This window comes from Schistocerca piceifrons, chromosome 1, assembly GCF_021461385.2.
Source record: "Schistocerca piceifrons isolate TAMUIC-IGC-003096 chromosome 1, iqSchPice1.1, whole genome shotgun sequence".
In the NCBI taxonomy this organism is placed as follows: Eukaryota; Metazoa; Arthropoda; class Insecta; order Orthoptera; family Acrididae; genus Schistocerca; species Schistocerca piceifrons.
Window position 1 is genome coordinate 232161925 of NC_060138.1, and position 16774 is coordinate 232178698.

At 40.7% G+C, this 16774-nt stretch overlaps 1 protein-coding gene across 1 annotated transcript in view; it reads left to right on the plus strand.

Annotated features, from left to right (window-relative positions):
- LOC124803212 (DNA-dependent protein kinase catalytic subunit-like) overlaps positions 1-16774 on the plus strand; it is a 561762-nt gene that overhangs the window by 173660 nt on the left and 371328 nt on the right. The window contains exons 17-18 of the mRNA XM_047264427.1: positions 13698-13884; positions 16195-16406. Coding sequence (XP_047120383.1) covers positions 13698-13884; positions 16195-16406 — 399 coding nt within the window. The remainder of the gene's footprint in view (positions 1-13697; positions 13885-16194; positions 16407-16774) is intronic.

A 16774-nucleotide genomic window follows, 5' to 3' on the forward strand; every position in this document is an offset into this window, starting at 1 on the left:
GAGCCGTAACGATCCATCCCCTCCATGTTAATTTTAGCAAATAGAAGGAACATTTTTTTCTAAAACCATTAAACATATTGCTCTGAAATTTGGACTACATGTTCAGTACATATTTCTCTACAAAGTTATAATGCCATGTTAAGAAGTATTTATTGGTTTTTGTTTTACAATTTTTTTAAACAGATGCCTATTTTTTTCTCTAAAATTTTACACTTTTTCTTCTGTAACTCTTGAATTATACGATTTTTTTTTTTTTTACAATCTGTTATAAAAATGAAGGGAAAGAAGTAAACAATGTTGTGTATAAATTTCATTGATAAACTGTTAGCAGTTTTTGTGAAAATGTTCCTCAAAGATGAAAATCTTAAAGTTACGGGAAATGGCTTCCAAAGTTTTTTAATACATTCCTGCCCCATGTGATGGATTATCAGCATCCTCTTCTTTCTCCAGTGTTAGTTTTCTTTTCACTGGTCTTTTCTTCCCTTTTGCTGATGTTGTAGACTTTTGTGTCATCTTCCTGCACCTCTTCGTCTTTCTTCATCAATTAGGTGCATTGTGGAAATGGTGTCGTGTCCTGGTTGGAAACCTAAATGTTTCAGCACGTCACATTTGATAATGTTTCCTTCATTGTGTGTTGCCACTGCATCATACATTCCAAAATGCAATGTTTTTGTCTATACAAACACTCTTTTGGGAATCCTAAGCCAAATTAAATTATTTACACTTTCATTTGGATTTTGTGTTGTCCCATGTAAACACTTTTCCAATAAACTTGGCTGTGATAAATCTCTGAATATGGGCTTAATTACATCAATTACAGTGAGCCCCCATGCGGTTCTGCACATGTTCAATGCACTCCTGTTTTTTAATGTGATTTTCATTGCCATAAGGTTAGAGTTCCTCTACAGCTTTATATCCCTTAGAATCACCATCTCCTAGATAGTGTATCGTACGTTATACCACTCCTGTGATCTGGAAAAAATTGCTTTCACTCCCTCTACTTCCATCGCTCCATTTGTGCTGTGAAAATTTGCTTCACAACTTTCACTATGTTCGTCCTAGGTATTGCCCTTACATCTACAATGTTTTGAGAGAATAGCAACATCAGTTACTTTGCAACTGTCTCCACTGGTAGCTGTCACAACTCCATTTAGAGGTTTATGACCTCTACGATGCCATGATCCATCTAAAGCAACAGCTAAATCTCTACGATACCCATTATCTGTCACAGCTTCTTCAACTGCCTTCTTCATTGTTGCTTGAGCAATATCTTCAGCAGAAGTTCCCACGAGTTCATTAAAAAATCAAAATTTGGTTGGTGGTTTTGGCAAGTTCATAATTCCACATAACATTGTCCCTGCAGCACTGCCCTTGCCTGTGCAACGCAAGCCATACACTAGCCTAATGTTTATATTATACACCTTCTTTCCACTATTACCACTACGAGGAATACTGTTAGAATTAGAAAACGAAACTTCTGCAGCACATTTGTTACACTTCAATAACATTTTACATGCCAAACCAATGTGTGAAGTTATTTTCAGTTCCAGTCCTCTGTCTTTGCAAACTTGTCATAATACGTTATGTTTCAAAATATTAGAGAGCATAAAATGTTCATTATTTCATTCACATCATTGCTGTCACTTTGATAGTTTTCAAATTTTTCTTTGCTGTCACAAAGTTTCTTGCTGGAAGCAGTTCTATCACACTCTTTTGGAGTAGTCGGTGAAACAGTCTGAGCAGCATCTCCCTTCGAAACAACAAGAGATTTCTTCTTCCAAGGGTCTTACCATCACTGAGCTTCTGGGGTCCTAATGTCTGCTTTACTTTGCTCTTCCCAAATTTTACTTATGATGTGTGTCAGTTGAATTATTGTTTTCTCAATCGCATAGTTAGAGTTCTGCAGTGAACGCAGCTTCCCCAGAAGTTTTATGGAATTTGTGATGTTCCCAACACTTTCTGCAGTTGGTAGTTCTGAGCTGGGATTTGGTTATTTCTTCTTTTAGCCAAATGTCCCAGATGGTGCTTGACAGTTCAGTACTTGGCCAAGATCTGACCATTTTCCGTGTCTCCATTGCTACCTTTCTTTCTTTGTTCTTAAAGCTAAGGTTTTTTGCTTAAGTTAATCTTGACAATTTCATGAAAAGAATAGGGTACTACTCGCCATGTAGAGGAGATGCTGAATTGTCGACAGGCAGAACAAAATGACTGGTGCGCAACTCTGCAAAATGAGAGAAGCAATCTAAGAGGTGGCATAATGAGGAGGATAGGACAGGGAGGGGGCGGTATAGCAGGATGCTTTTGGGAGCATATGGGGACATGAATTCGGGGGGGGGGGGGGGGGGTTGGGCAACTAGGAGCAATCGACAGGTTAGATGGAGGGGAGGGGAAAAGGAGACAAGCAATGGAGGGGGGAAAAAGACTATGGGTGTGTTGGTGGATTAGAAGGTTTGTAATGCTGGAGTGAGAGCAGGGAAGAGGGAAGGTGGGTGAAGGACAGGGACTAATGGAAACTGGGACAAGGGAGCTAGGGAATGCAGGATATATTGCAGAGTGAGTTCCCAATTGCACAATTCAGAAAAGAAGGTGTTGGTAGAAAGGATTCAGATGATGCAGGCTGTGAAGCAGTCATTGAAGTGTAGAATTTTGTGTTGGGCAGCATGCTCAGCAACTGGGTGGCACAACTGTCCCTTGGCCATAGTTTCTCAGTGGCCATTCATGCGGACAGACAACTTGTTGGTTATTATGCCCATGTAGACCACAGTGTAGTGTTTGCAGCTTGGTAAGTAGCCCTGCCTTTCAGGGATAGGTGATGCTTGTGATCAGACTGAAGTAGATGGTGGTAGGAGGATGTATGAGACAATCTGGCATCTAGCTCTGTTACTGGGAAGTACGCCATGAGGGAAGGGTGTGGGAGCTAGTGTGGATGAGGATGGAAGAGGACAATGTGTAGGTTTGATGAGTGAGAGAATACTACTGTGGGAGGGGTGGGAAAGACGGTGGGTATAATATTAGTAAATTCAGGGCATGGTGATAAGTAGAAGAAACCCTGGTGGTGAATCTGATTCAGTTGTGCCAGTCCTGGGTGGTAAAAGTCTCGAAGGGAATGCTCCTTCGTGGCCAGCCTTTGGGACTTAAAAAGGTGGTGGGTGATTGGAAAGAGATGGCACGGGTGATCTGTTTCTGTACAAGGTTGTGAGTGTAATTTTAGTCCCTCAGGCCTCAGTGAGGCCCTTGGGATATTTGTAGAGGGACTGCTCATTGCTACAGATGTGACGTGTGGTTGTTTAGGCTGCGTGTAATGGACTTATTTGTATGGAATGGATGGCAGTTGTCAAAGTGTAAGTATTGCCGCTGGTTGATGGGTTTGATTTAATTGGAGGTACTGATGCAGCCATTCAAGTGACTGAGGTCAGTATCGAAGAAGGTGGGTTGTCGGGTTGAGATGGAACCAAATTGGAGAGAAGGTGTTGAGGTTCTGGAGGAATGTGGATAGGGTGTCCTCACCCTCAACCCAGATCACGAAGATGTCATCAATGAATCTGAATGAGGTGAAGGGTTTGGGATTCTGGGTGGTTTGGAAGGATTCCTCTAGATGGACCATGAACAGTTTGGCATAGGATGGTGCCATATGGGTGCCCATTGCTGTACCATGGATTTGTTTGTAGTTAATGCCTTCAAAGGTGAAGTAATTGTGGGTGAGGACATAGTTGGTCATGGTGACCAGGAAAGCAGTTGTAGGTTTGGAATCCATCGGGTGTTGGGAAAGGCAGTGATCGATAGCAGCAAGGCCATGGACATTAGGGATGTTAGAGTAAAAGGAGAGGGGAGGGTGTGTGTGTATCATGTTGTAAAGAGACAGGAACTATTGAGTCAAAGGCAGAAATGGTTGATGTCTTTTATGTAGGAGGGTAGGTTATAGGTAATAGGCTGAAGATGTTGGTTGGCGTGAGCAGAGATTCTCTCAGTAGGGGCACAGCAACGGGCCACAATTCGGCGTCTTAGGTGATTGGGCTTATGGCTGTAGGAACCATGTTGAACGTAGGAGTGCAGGGAGTGGTAGGTGTGAGAAGAGAGGTTGACCCAGGGGAGAGGTTCTACAATGAACGTAAGGATTTTAGGAGAGACTGGAGATCCTGTTGGATTTTCGGAATGGATTCACAGTAGGAAGGTTTGCAGGTAGAAGAATGTCACAGCTGGTGGAGTTGTTTTGTCAGGTACTCCCTGCATTTCAAAACCACAGTGATGGAGCCTTTTTCGGCTGTAGGATTATAATGTCAATATCAATTTTTAGGTGGTGGGAATGAGATATTTTTCTTTGGATGTAAGATTAGCTTACATGTTGAGGGATTTTTGGAATGATGGCGAGGTAGACTTTGAAGCAATGAAATTCTTGAACATTAACAGGGAGTGGATCATGATAGGATGGAATGTGAACTAAGTTGGGCAAGGTTCAGCATTGGTTTTAGGTGGAGCCTGATGGATAGGGTTGGTGGCGAAAAGATGCTCGCACTGTAGGGACCAGAACCAGGAGAAGGGGACTTTAACAAGTCCAGGATGATTGAATTAGGGTCTGAGGTAAACGTTAAGACTTTTGGAAAGTTAAGGCTTCTGGAAAGGACCAATTCTTCTGTGGTACTAAAGCTTTTGGTGAAGAAAAGGTTCGTGATTGCATTTGTTTTGGGTCTGATAGTGGTAGTGGTAGTGGTAGTGGTTGTGGTTGAGAGTTTCTGAGGGTGTGGTAAATGTTTGCGAGGCAGGGCCTGTCAGCTGTGAGGCGATGTGGAGGAAGTTTGGAGACTATTGTAGATAGTGGTGGTCCAAGGGGGGGGGGGGGGAGGAGGAGGAGGAGGAGGAGGAGGAGGAGGAGGAGGAGGAGGAGGAGATGAACAGGTTGGAGAGCTTTTTGAAGTGGTGGTGTGCATATTGCTCTAGTTCCTCGAGGGCAAGAGTTTGTGATAAATGGGATACAGGAATTTGGGATTGTAGAGCACGAGAATTTTGTGGATGGAGAGGAGGTATTGCAAGGTGGTTTGGGCCTGATTTATGTGATTTTGTAGGACAATTTTGGTGAAGGTTAAGGACTGATAGACTCTGAACAGGTGGAGGTCCTTGTCAAAGGAGGGATTGCATTCACAGAGGGTTAATTTTGATGATAAGGCCATCTGGGGGCTTCCATGAGCCAGGTGGCAATGTAGGGACAATATGGTGGACTGGGTCCAGTTATAAGAAAACTTCTCTCTATTGGTGCAGATGGAAGGAGGAAGTATCCATCTCATTTCCCACACATGCCACACACACCCCCCCCCCCCCCCCCCCACTCCCCCCACCCTTCTCCCAGTTCTTTATCTAACATCCTGACTGCACCTAACTGCCCTTCTCCGACCCCACCATGTCCCTCCCCACTTCGGCCTCCTGCTTATTACCCCTGTGAGCCACATTGCTTCTCATGTTTTACACTGTTGTTCGCAGTCTGGCCTTGGTGGCCAGAGACAGTTGACATGTGTGTCTGAGTTGTGCTTGTGTGAATGTGTGTGTTGTTTACTTTAGAAGAAGGCCTTTTGGCTGCGAGCTCACTTGTTTAGCAATCATCTTGTTGAGAGTATTTGTGACTCATCGTCTCCTCTGTATGGTGATCAGCAGTGTATCCTTCTTGTAATATTGTAATTTTTCCATCCTGGATTTTTGATTGTTTAAGTTAGTTTTGAATGTTTTATGAAAGTCTCGCGTATTGTACTTTCAGAAGTTATCCTTGTATTTCAGTTATCATTCCTTTCCATGTTTTCTCTTGAGATTTCCGGTAATTTTGACAGTGTTTTTCCTTACTTCTTGGAAGTTCTTTGGATTTTCTATTGCTTTCTGAGAACACCAGTCAATCCTGCTTTCCGAAACCCTTTGATTGCCACATCTCCTTCTGCTGATCTCCTGTTTTCTTCGCACTTTCAACCAGCGTTGTTTTTAACTGTTCTTATCATTGGTGGTCCTTCTGATTCAAGCTCATCTTAAAATCTTTGTTTGTTCTTAGTTTCTCTGTGTCAAACTGCATGATATGGCTAGCATTTTTAGCATGATGGGTTCTTGTAAAATTTTGAACTTAATTTTGGAAAGAAAGTGGTCTGAATCTAACTTTGCACCTGTGAGGGCTTTGACATTTTGAATTTCCTTCTGTGCAAGTCTTGGTAGTGCTACATGATCAATCTGGAACCACCGTAGTAGGGAACTGGCAGATAACTATGTTGTCTACACATTTTATTGAAGAATGAACTACAACATGTGTAGTAGTGCTCTGCAATGGCAACAACTTCTGAGGCACATGCTGAAGACAGTGAGTGTGGAGATGTTGATGCAAGTAGGGGCCAGCAACTTGCTGTTACGCCAGTGATGATCAGTGGAGTCCACGGCAGCGCATGTACCATCTGGGCATACCTCTGCAGCTTCATGCAGTGTGTGGTGGGAGGCATGGAAAGCCTTTGTGATTCTTATAGAGGAAGACAGCCCCCCCGCCGTGGTGTCCACCCTTGCAATTGAAGGCCTGCGCAGGTGCAAATAGTTGAGCATCTGTACGACCCTGGTCTTGAATGGACGGAAATGAATTTCTTGTTCAGGCAAAACCTTAACAAGACGCTTTAGCAACACCTGGCCCTTCAGTGGGTGTAGGCACATCAGTAGTGTTAGACTCAATGTAGAAATTCATTGACAGTATGACTTTGCCTGTAACAATTATTTTGATCCTTGAAACTGATTGAACTGAAGAAGAAAGGACAATTTTGGATCAGGTATGATTCAGCAGGACAGAATCGAACATGCTCAATTTTTAAATCTCAGAGAACCTGGAAGGTAAGAGAGAGGCTCATTTTACTACAAACAAATAAGTGTGTCTGGTAGTACATTGATCCATGACAGCGTGGCTACAACTGCATCTAATCATGTTGAAATAAATCCAGTTGATCATTTGTCCCAGGAAAGAAGACAAAAAATTGTGATTGAACAATTCCTTGCAATTATGTGATGCAGTATTTAAATGATAGGAGTTGAGGGAATGGATGAGAACATTGGAAAAATGAGGATCAAGGAATGGTATTGGCAATTGGTCCTATTTCCAGTCAGTTGTTCTGTTTGCAGTGCCTGACACACTGATGTCACAAGGCAGAAGCAATCATATTGATTTTCTAGCCCACACTAGAAGAATTAATTTGCCTTTCCTTCAGATGTATACAACAAGATTGTCTGTGGGTAGAGTGCCAGCCATTGAGTGAATGATTTATAAAAGGATGGGAAAGGAAGCTCAGCTTGATAAGTAGAACCATTACATCGCCTCTAATGAGAAACAGAGGAAATTTATATTGTGTGAACATTAGACCGAAGCAGTATTTTAAATCAGAGTACCAGTTCATGTCCATTGTTTTGCCATATTTCAATGCGATCAATAACATGTTAGCTTTGATTGTTTGAGATCTAATTATGTATATATTTGCAGACACACGGCGACGTCAAAATTATAAAAGTAAATAAAATAAATGTGGAAATGTTTTTAACAAGTATAAATATTGCTTGTTCAATCTATGAGGGTCATTTTTAAAGTAAGAACCGATGCATATTGTGTCCATACATGCTGTCACATGACGTCTGTTCGTAGTTGGCCATTCTTGGCTAGTCTCTCATTATGCCATCATTACATTTCACGTCTCTGCTGGTGTTGATTGTATGGTTATACTGCTTCGTTTGTCATTATTTCAATGAGTAGTCCTGCTGATTGCGCACTTGGTTATTTGGTTCCTAAATGCAAAACAAGTTCATCCTACTGAAATTCACAGACAGCACAGGTGTAATGAATGATGGGTGTGCGTAAATGGTGTAGGCTGTTTAATGGAGGAAGGACAGATTTTCGTAATGAAGAATGATCTGGACAGTCTACTGTCGTGAACGAAGACTTGACACAAAAAGTGAGGCAATTTGCCAAAACAGGTGCTTCATTATTGACAAGCAGCATCAAAAATTTCCACTACTTTGAAGAAGTAGCTTTTCACGTTGTTGCTGGCAAACTTCAGTTCAATAAAATGTGTGCAAGGTGGGTGCTGAAAATGTTGACAGAAGAACACAAAAGAAAACAAATGGATATTCTTTGTCCGTTTCGGAGCATTGTGACATTGTGACTGGTGATGAAACGTGGAGTGCGAACTACACTCCAGACAATAAACGTCAATCCAGTGAGTGGCACCACTCAAACTCCCTGCAGAAACCATGAAAATTCAAACCAGAACCTTCAACATGGAAAATAATAGCCACAGTTTTTTGGGAGTGGAAAGACTTTTTTCTGTTAGACTTTTCGCCAAGAGGAATGACAATAAATGCTGAGAGGTTCTGTGAAACATTATTAAAGCTTAGGTGTACCATTCAAGTCATTGGTGGGGACTGATCTCTAGCAGCGTCATTCTGCTTCACGACGATGCTCAGCCTCACATTGTGGCAAGAAAAAGAAGCAACTGGAAAAATTTGATTGGAAATTACTGGATCATCCACCATTCAGCCCTGACTTAACACCACCAGACTGTCATCTCTCTCCAAAATTGAAGGAATTTCATGGTGGAAAACATTTCGAAAATGAGGTGTCGAAAGATATTGTTACAAGCTGGTGCCACAACTTGACAAATGTTCATGGTGACTAAGTTGAAAAGTGAAAAAAATGAGCATGTTGTAGTTTGTGATACGTTTTACATTCTTTACTAAAGTTTCTCTTACTCCATTACAAATTGGTTCTTACTTTAAAACTGGTCCTCATATTTCATTCATACGAATAAATTCTCCCTTCCGTGCTTTTATGCCCAGATGATTTTAAAAATATATTTTCTAAGAGTAGGTTGCTATGATGTTGAATAAAGTAAACAGTTACTTGATAGACAAATTAGTCAATGAATTGCGTTGCGTAGTACAGACTGGCAGTATGATGCCATTTGTGACCACTGTTCAGAAAGAGTAACATACCCATCATTCATTAGGGTAATTATAAAATTCAAATTTATTCATATACAACATCTTAATATCGTATTCTAAACAGCCTACATATTGTATATTTCTGCAAAAAGGCTCTAATAGGTTAGATTCATGTTCAAAAGTAATTACATGGCTAGTATATTCAAAAACAAAGGTTCAGTCATATCAGTCAGCTATAGGTGAGTGGTTACCTTCCATTTATTGTGTGTTATTCCACCCATGCATTTCCATTTTTGTTATTCATTGCTGATTTGGCTCTCCTCCATCCCACTTTTTTTAACACTTGTTACTGCCATTCTTTACTCATCTACAACTTCTTTTTCCAGTCATTATTCCATTATATGTCAATACATTCTTCTCTTCTACCGTACGTGCATTCAAGACAGACAGTGGTCACCCTCTTACATGCATCTTCAGTGCCTACTATTGTAAAGGCCCACCACACTAACAACATCCATACTACAACTCTTTGTTCTCACCACAGTGGCCCCTTTTTGAAAATTTGCCTTGCTGACCTACTCTGCATTCTGTATTCCCAAAAACTTTGTCCACATTTAGTGAAACCCACTTCTCGTCAGCACTCGTCCCATAATGCTATTGTCACCCTTTCTTCCGTCCGCCCCGGTAGCTGAGTGGTCACAGTGACAGACTGTCAATCCTAAGGGCCCGGGTTCGATTCCCGGCTGGGTCGGAGATTTTCTCCGCTCAGGGACTGGGTGTTGTGTTGTCCTAATCATCATCATTTCATTGCCATCGACACGCAGGTCGCCGAAGTGGCGTCAAATCGAAAGACCTGCTCCAGGCGTACGGTCTACCCGACGGGAGGCCCTAGCCACACGACATTTCCATTTACCCTTTCTTCCAAAACTGTGCCCCCTGCAGAAGTCTCAGTACTTTCTAAAGACCTAACATTTAGCCCAAAACACAAGTTCAACCTAGCACGACTTGTAAAGGATCTTCTTTTCTTTATCCATTTTCTACAATGGAAACATTTCCTTGCCACACACCCCATTGACAAAAGCCAAACAAAACCCAACGTGAAGCATTGCTTCAGACAATACCAGTCTTCCTCCAACCGTGATCCTCCTCCCACTCCTCCCACTCCACCCAGTTATCCCTTGGTAGCTGTTCAAGAATTCTTCACTTCTAACCTAGAATCACTTTTCTTTTTAAATCCCTGCCTAGTGAGTCCAATATCACTCCTATGGAACACACAGCTGCCATAACCTGAAAACCAATCCAGGTCTTATAATCCTTCCCACAGACAAAGGCTCCATGATTGAGCTCATGAGTCATAGAGACTAAGTGGCTAAGAGTTTCTGCCAACTTTCTAGCATCTCTGCATACAATCCCAACAACTGTGATCTCATCCCAGAAGTCCATCAGGATCTCCCGCAGTTCCTCAAGGCCATAGGTCTGTCCCAAAACCTGACAACTGAATCCTGAATCCATCTCCCCCCTCACACCAGCAACCCACCACACTCCTATGTTTCACCTACTCCCACACTCCATGAAGCTAACGCTGCAGATCTCACTGTTGATTGTCACATTGTGGCTGGTTACAATACTCCCAGTAACCAAAAGTCTGCCTTCATTGATCAATGCTTCTGAACTACTGTTCATAACCTTCCACCCTACATTCAAGACACTTCGCTTCTTTCGGTGCCTTCCCACAGTTACTGTGCTCTTTCCTCCAGACTCCTTGTGGTTCTTTCTATCTGATTTTCTTGTACACAAACATCCTGAATGCCTATCATCATGTGGCCATGGAACACAACCTTTTCCAACATCCTCCTAATAGCAAACCCACCACCTTGTTCATAATCTTTCTAGTCAACCACATCCTGACCCACAATTATTTCACTTTCAAAGGCCAAACCAATAAGCAAATCTATGGCAGTGCCATGGGTACTTGCATGGCACCATCCTATGTCATCTTATTTATGGACCATCAGGAGCAATCCTTCCTAGCCAGTCAACACTTAAAACCCTTGCCTGGTTCAGATTCACTGACATTTCCATTAGCTGCACTCATGGCAAGGACAACCTCTGTTCTTTTCTCCGTAACTTCAAAGTCTACTCCCAAGCCCCTCCCTCCCTGCCATCCATCCCCCCCCCCTTTCTCTTTACCCCCCTTCCTCCCTCCTTCCTCTGAACACCTTTTGTTCTGTTGTGCGAGCACTGAGATGTGTCAAAAGACCCACCCCACACTATCCATCTACCGCCCTCCTCGTCCCATGTGTCCTTTCCTACCCTTTCCCAGTTCCATCTGTCCAGGTGACTGCTCTCAATAATCGATAATCAACAGTCAATCTCATCGCAGTCGCACGTGTGTGCTTTTGGGTGCCTATGTGGTTGTTTTTGGAAGTGTGTTTACTTTTGCTAGAGAAAGAACAAGAGCTCGAATGCTTGTGTAAATACTGTTATCTGTTGCTTGATTCCATCCAGGTACTTCTATTGTTGTTAACAAAACTTTTAGCATAGATTGGTGTTTGTCGACTAACCTGGAATAACTTTGGAAAGCTATATGTTGGTCAATCAGGCACATCTGTGGCAATTTGGCTTCTTGAATGCAGAAGAAACTGGAGACTGTAATGTACTATTTCAGCTTTGGTTGATTGTCCCCTAACTAAAAACAGTTGTGTACAAGGTGGTGGTCTCCATACAGTCAAGAAAATTGACACTTTTGGAAGTCATAAGTGTATTATACAGAATCTCAACCTTAATACAGGGGCAGTCACATAAAGGTGAGACATATTGAAAGAAACTAAGTAAACTTATTGCTATTTAAAAACTAATTGGCATGGCTCTTAATACATTTATCACCAATGAGACAACATGGTCAGTGCCTTAATGGAAAAAAATGTTTGCAGTTGCTTATGGGATTGCCTGTGGATTGTACCCAGACATGCAGCTTTTAGTCCAAAGCAAATCAAAGGCCACCAATGTCTCTCTTCAGGGCACCAAATATATGGTAATTGCATGGGGGAGTTCGGGACTGCATGAAGGACGTGTAAGGATTTCCCAGAAAAACTTCTGTAGTGTAGTCAAAACCACCTTGGTGATATGTGCACCTGCCCACATCCCTAATATTCTACCAATGAGCTGCAGTCTGCCACCAGCATTACCAATAACAGAGACTACGTGATAGTTCCATTTCATGTCCCTACCATATACAGGGTGCTACAAAAAGGTACGGCCAAACTTTCAGGAAACATTCCTCACACACAAATAAAGAAAAGATATTATGTGGACATGTGTTTGGAAAAGCTTAATTTTCATGTTAGAGCTCATTTTATTTTCATCCACCTACACTCAATGGAGCACATTATCATGATTTCATACGGGATACTCTACCTGTGCTGCTAGAACATGTGCCTTTACAAGTACTACACAACATGTGGTTCATGCGCGATGGAACTCCTGCACATTTCAGTCGAAGTGTTCGTACGCTTCTCAACAACAGATTCGGTGACCGATGGATTGGTAGAGGCAGACCAATTCCATGGCCTCCACGCTCTCCTGACCTCAACCCTCTTGACTTTCATGTATGGGGGCATTTGAAAGCTCTTGTCTACGCAACCCCAGTACCAAATGTAGAGACTCTTCGTTCTCGTATTGTGGACGACTGTGATACAATATGCCATTCTTCAGGGCTGCATCAGCGCATCAGGGATTCCATGCGACGGAGGGTGGATGCATGTATCCTCGCTAACGGAGGACATTTTGAACATTTCCTGTAACAAAGTGTTTGAAGTCATGCTGGTATGTTCTGTTGCTGTGTGTTTCCATTCCATGATTAATGTGATTTGAAGAGAAGTAATAAAATGAGCTCTAACATGGAAAGTAAGCGTTTCTGGACACATGTCCACATAACATATTTTCTTTCTTTGTGTGTGAGGAATGTTTCCTGAAAGTTTGGCCATACCTTTTTTAACACCCTGTATATACAAGCACGACTGCATTAGCACAGATAATACAGTGTAGTTGTCTGTGACACTGTAGCTGTGTATGTGTGCTTTTTGGTTACCTTTGAAGGATGGCGTTGTCCTAAAGCTCAGCAACATATTAAATCTTTTTTATGCACTTGTCAATTGCTCAACATTCAGCAATATGGAAAATGGTTAACTTACAGGTTCCATTAGTACTGAATAAACAAAGTGTTCCAGTTATCCCTTTGGTGAATTAAATTCCTGGTTTAACTTAATTTATGCGTAAACTAGAGATTTGTGACAGTGGATTACCTTCATTTTTTTGAATTTATCAATTTATTTATGTGTAAAAACTATGCACAACTATTACATTTATTTGTAAGTGTTGCAACTCCTGTATTGTCTGAAATTTGTTGCCTAAGAGTACTTTTATTTGTGGCACTTTTGGATGGCCTAAGAAGCCAAAAGCCTTTTCATTAATAAATGAATTGTTGTAGAACATGTAGAGTGAGTGATTTAGACTTTACGTAATAATTACAACCATATTGGGAATACTCAATACATTAAGGGTGCATGAAAGAACTGTCGGTTCAGAACCTTGTATTTGAACATCGGGTGTGCACTTGCTTTGAATAGTGTAGCGTTGCTGCGAAAGGCAAAGATCCAAGTTCATATCACTGTGTACCACACAGTTTAGTCACTTATGAAGTTTAGCATAATTGAACAGTGTTTTATTAGTCAATCACATATTAGTAATTGTCTTACTTTCAACAGGATGGGATTACCCACCCTACAGATTCTTCACTACGTAAATTTTCCTGCAAATGCTTACATGAGTTTATCGTGTGGTCTGTCAGGCAACTTAAACAGGAAGAACTGGAGAAGTCACCACTTAATATTGAAGCTGTAGTGAAACGAATTTGTTTTCTTTGCACTCATCCAAGTTTTTCTAAACGGCTAGGTAAGTGCTTTGGATGTAATTTAACATCTGTATAATTCTATTTTGTATCTTATTACACTCATGTTTGAAATTAAATGGGAAACTGTAATTTGTTGGTAATATTTAGATTTCATATCAATTTTATGATTGAGGATATGTCACCACCTTTCATCTTGAAGGGATGATTGATTGCCAAGAAGTCAAGAGAATATTTACTTAACTAATGATTTTTATTTTTGTTTCTAAACTATTATCGAATCAGACTCACTCCTCCCCCAACACACTGATGTGCATCCTTATGTGCTCTCTCTCTCTCTCTCTCTCTCTCTCTCTCTCTCTCTCTCTCTCTCTCTCTCGCCCCCCCCCCACCCCCCCACCCCCACACAAACACACACCACTTATTAGGCTGGTATCATTATTGATATAATGGTGATGGTGATGGTTGTTGATGGTCCGAGTTGAGATAACAGGATTGATGGCGAAGAGTAAGACGGCAGGAGGTTCAGGGATGATGCCAGGGGTATAGTAATGTGCTGTAAGTGGAGGAAAAAGAGGGAGTAGTCAAAAGAAAAGAGAAAAGGGTGAGTACAAAAATGAGGAAAGAAAATCCACGGTGAAAAATGGTAATATTATGATCTTGGACCATTTGTTAAGGGATTTTAGTATAAGAATTGTTGGTAGCATATGTCTTCATTTTTTGTTAGTCTTTGTGTTGACAATAGGTAATAGTTTCATAAAGGTTTCGACATGACCTGTGAGCAGTATGCCATGATTAGTAATGAGTAATGACTGGCCATGGCATGGGGAGCTGATTTATTCCTCCACTGCCTCCCCATTATCTTCCACTTCATCCTCTTCGTCCTGATCCTCCTCCTCACACCGATCCCCTGACACCTTGCTCTATTGCATACTCTCGACAACATTAACTCCTAGGACTTTATATACTTCTTATTTTTCACAAAAGTAAATTGTCTCTTGCCTTCCTTTTTTGTAGTCACTGTAATGTGAGAGAACTATATTAGACTGATGTAGCCAATAAAATCTAAGATTTTGTGCAAAACGTTGTGAAAAAAATGCTTACCTCACTCATAAACTTGGTTTTGACTGAGCTACCTTTTGTATTTTAGAGATAAAACTTTTTGTGTGCAAATATTTTTAGAATTTTCTAAACTTTCACTTTTTTCTTCCACAATTTGCAGCTGTAATGTTTTCTTTTGTTGTATGATAGTTCTTTGAGGTTAATATATTTTAAGTGTGAGTTTGTATTTATCAGTGTTTATGCTTTAATGTTCAAGCTGTGATTTGCTCCAAAATCCCTCTCAAATACTTATACGGGATGTAATTAATAACTGTTCACAGTGTACCGCTGTAGTGTAGTGGAAGTAGAGATGAACAACTTGATACAGGACACATGTCTACCAAGCCAGAAGACAATTTTAAATTGACCTGCAAAATCGTCCTAAGCTATGGCACATGCTCGCTGTGTAAAATTTTAAATTTCTTCTTCCCCTCATCTCACACCACTAGTTTAGTCCATTTTAACAGTTAGAAACTCATTTCTTTTTCACACTACAATAATCCTTGATTATTAAATACAACTTGTTCTTATGGTTAAAAATTGTGTAATTTTGAGGTAAAATTTACACAGACATCAATTTTACAAATTTTACATATGAAAACAAGATGTTTTTAGTATTCAAGGATGGCTTTAGTATGGAAAATAAATGAGCTTCAAACAGTTAAGACAAACTAAACCAGTGGAGTAGAGGACAAGAAGATATTCAAAATAATGCACAGTGTGCATGCACTGTAGCTTAGATGGCTTTTGTAGACCAATTTGAGATTGTTTTCCAGTTTGAAAGATCAAAAGTGTGCTGTATCAACTTTTTCATCTCCACATCCTCTACACCACTGTGCACTGTTGTAAACAGATATCATTTGCACCAGGTATAAAATACATGTATAATGCCAGGCTGCTGATAATCAGTGCTCTCTGCAGACTCCCATCCTGTCATTTGAGCAGACTGCAAATATATTTGTTGTTAATAGTCATAGAAAGTGACCGTGAGCAAATGTCATACAAAATTCCACATACCATTTTTTTAATCATTTGTGACTATATTGTGAATGATACGTGCATAACATTAATTACATGAGCTAACATTGTTCTGTGCAGGTCTCTCTGTGTGTTCATCTTTTCATGGCCATAGATTTGCTGTTAATTGTTAAAAAAATCATATCATAGTTTTATTTTGGTTTCTAAATTAATTTTTATTTATTTTGTTTTGTTGACCAAGGATATTTTTCTGATACTCATATTTCCTCATTCAGGTTCAGCACTCGCATTTAATAGCATTTATAGAAAACTACGGGAGGAGAAAACTATTATTGACAGGTTCTGGTTTGATCTTCTTTATTATATGCTAAGTAATCTGTCCATTGCCGACATTGGTGATAGTATAATTGGTGCTGTGAAAGAAGTACGTTCTGCAGTTTATCACATAAAACGAGTACTTCAAGAGAAACCTGATCTTTTCAATCAGGTATGATTTTGATCATTACTTATTATTATTAACAACTTAATATTTAACTGAGGTGATCAAAACACACACACACACACACACACACACACACACACACACACACACACACACACACACACACACGGGGGGGGGGGGGGGGGGGGAGGGGGGGGGGGAGAGAGAGAGAGAGAGAGAGAGAGATTGAAACTTGTAAAGAAGAATTGAGGGAAGGGAAAGGAAATCCATGGAGATATACACGTGGAAAGTCAGTTAGATGCACAGCAAAGAAAATTGAAAGAGAAGTTCATTGTATTATGTCAGTCATGTTTGCAAGATAATGATATGAATTATTTACAGACAAATTAAAAGACTGGTAGCAGCCAACCTTG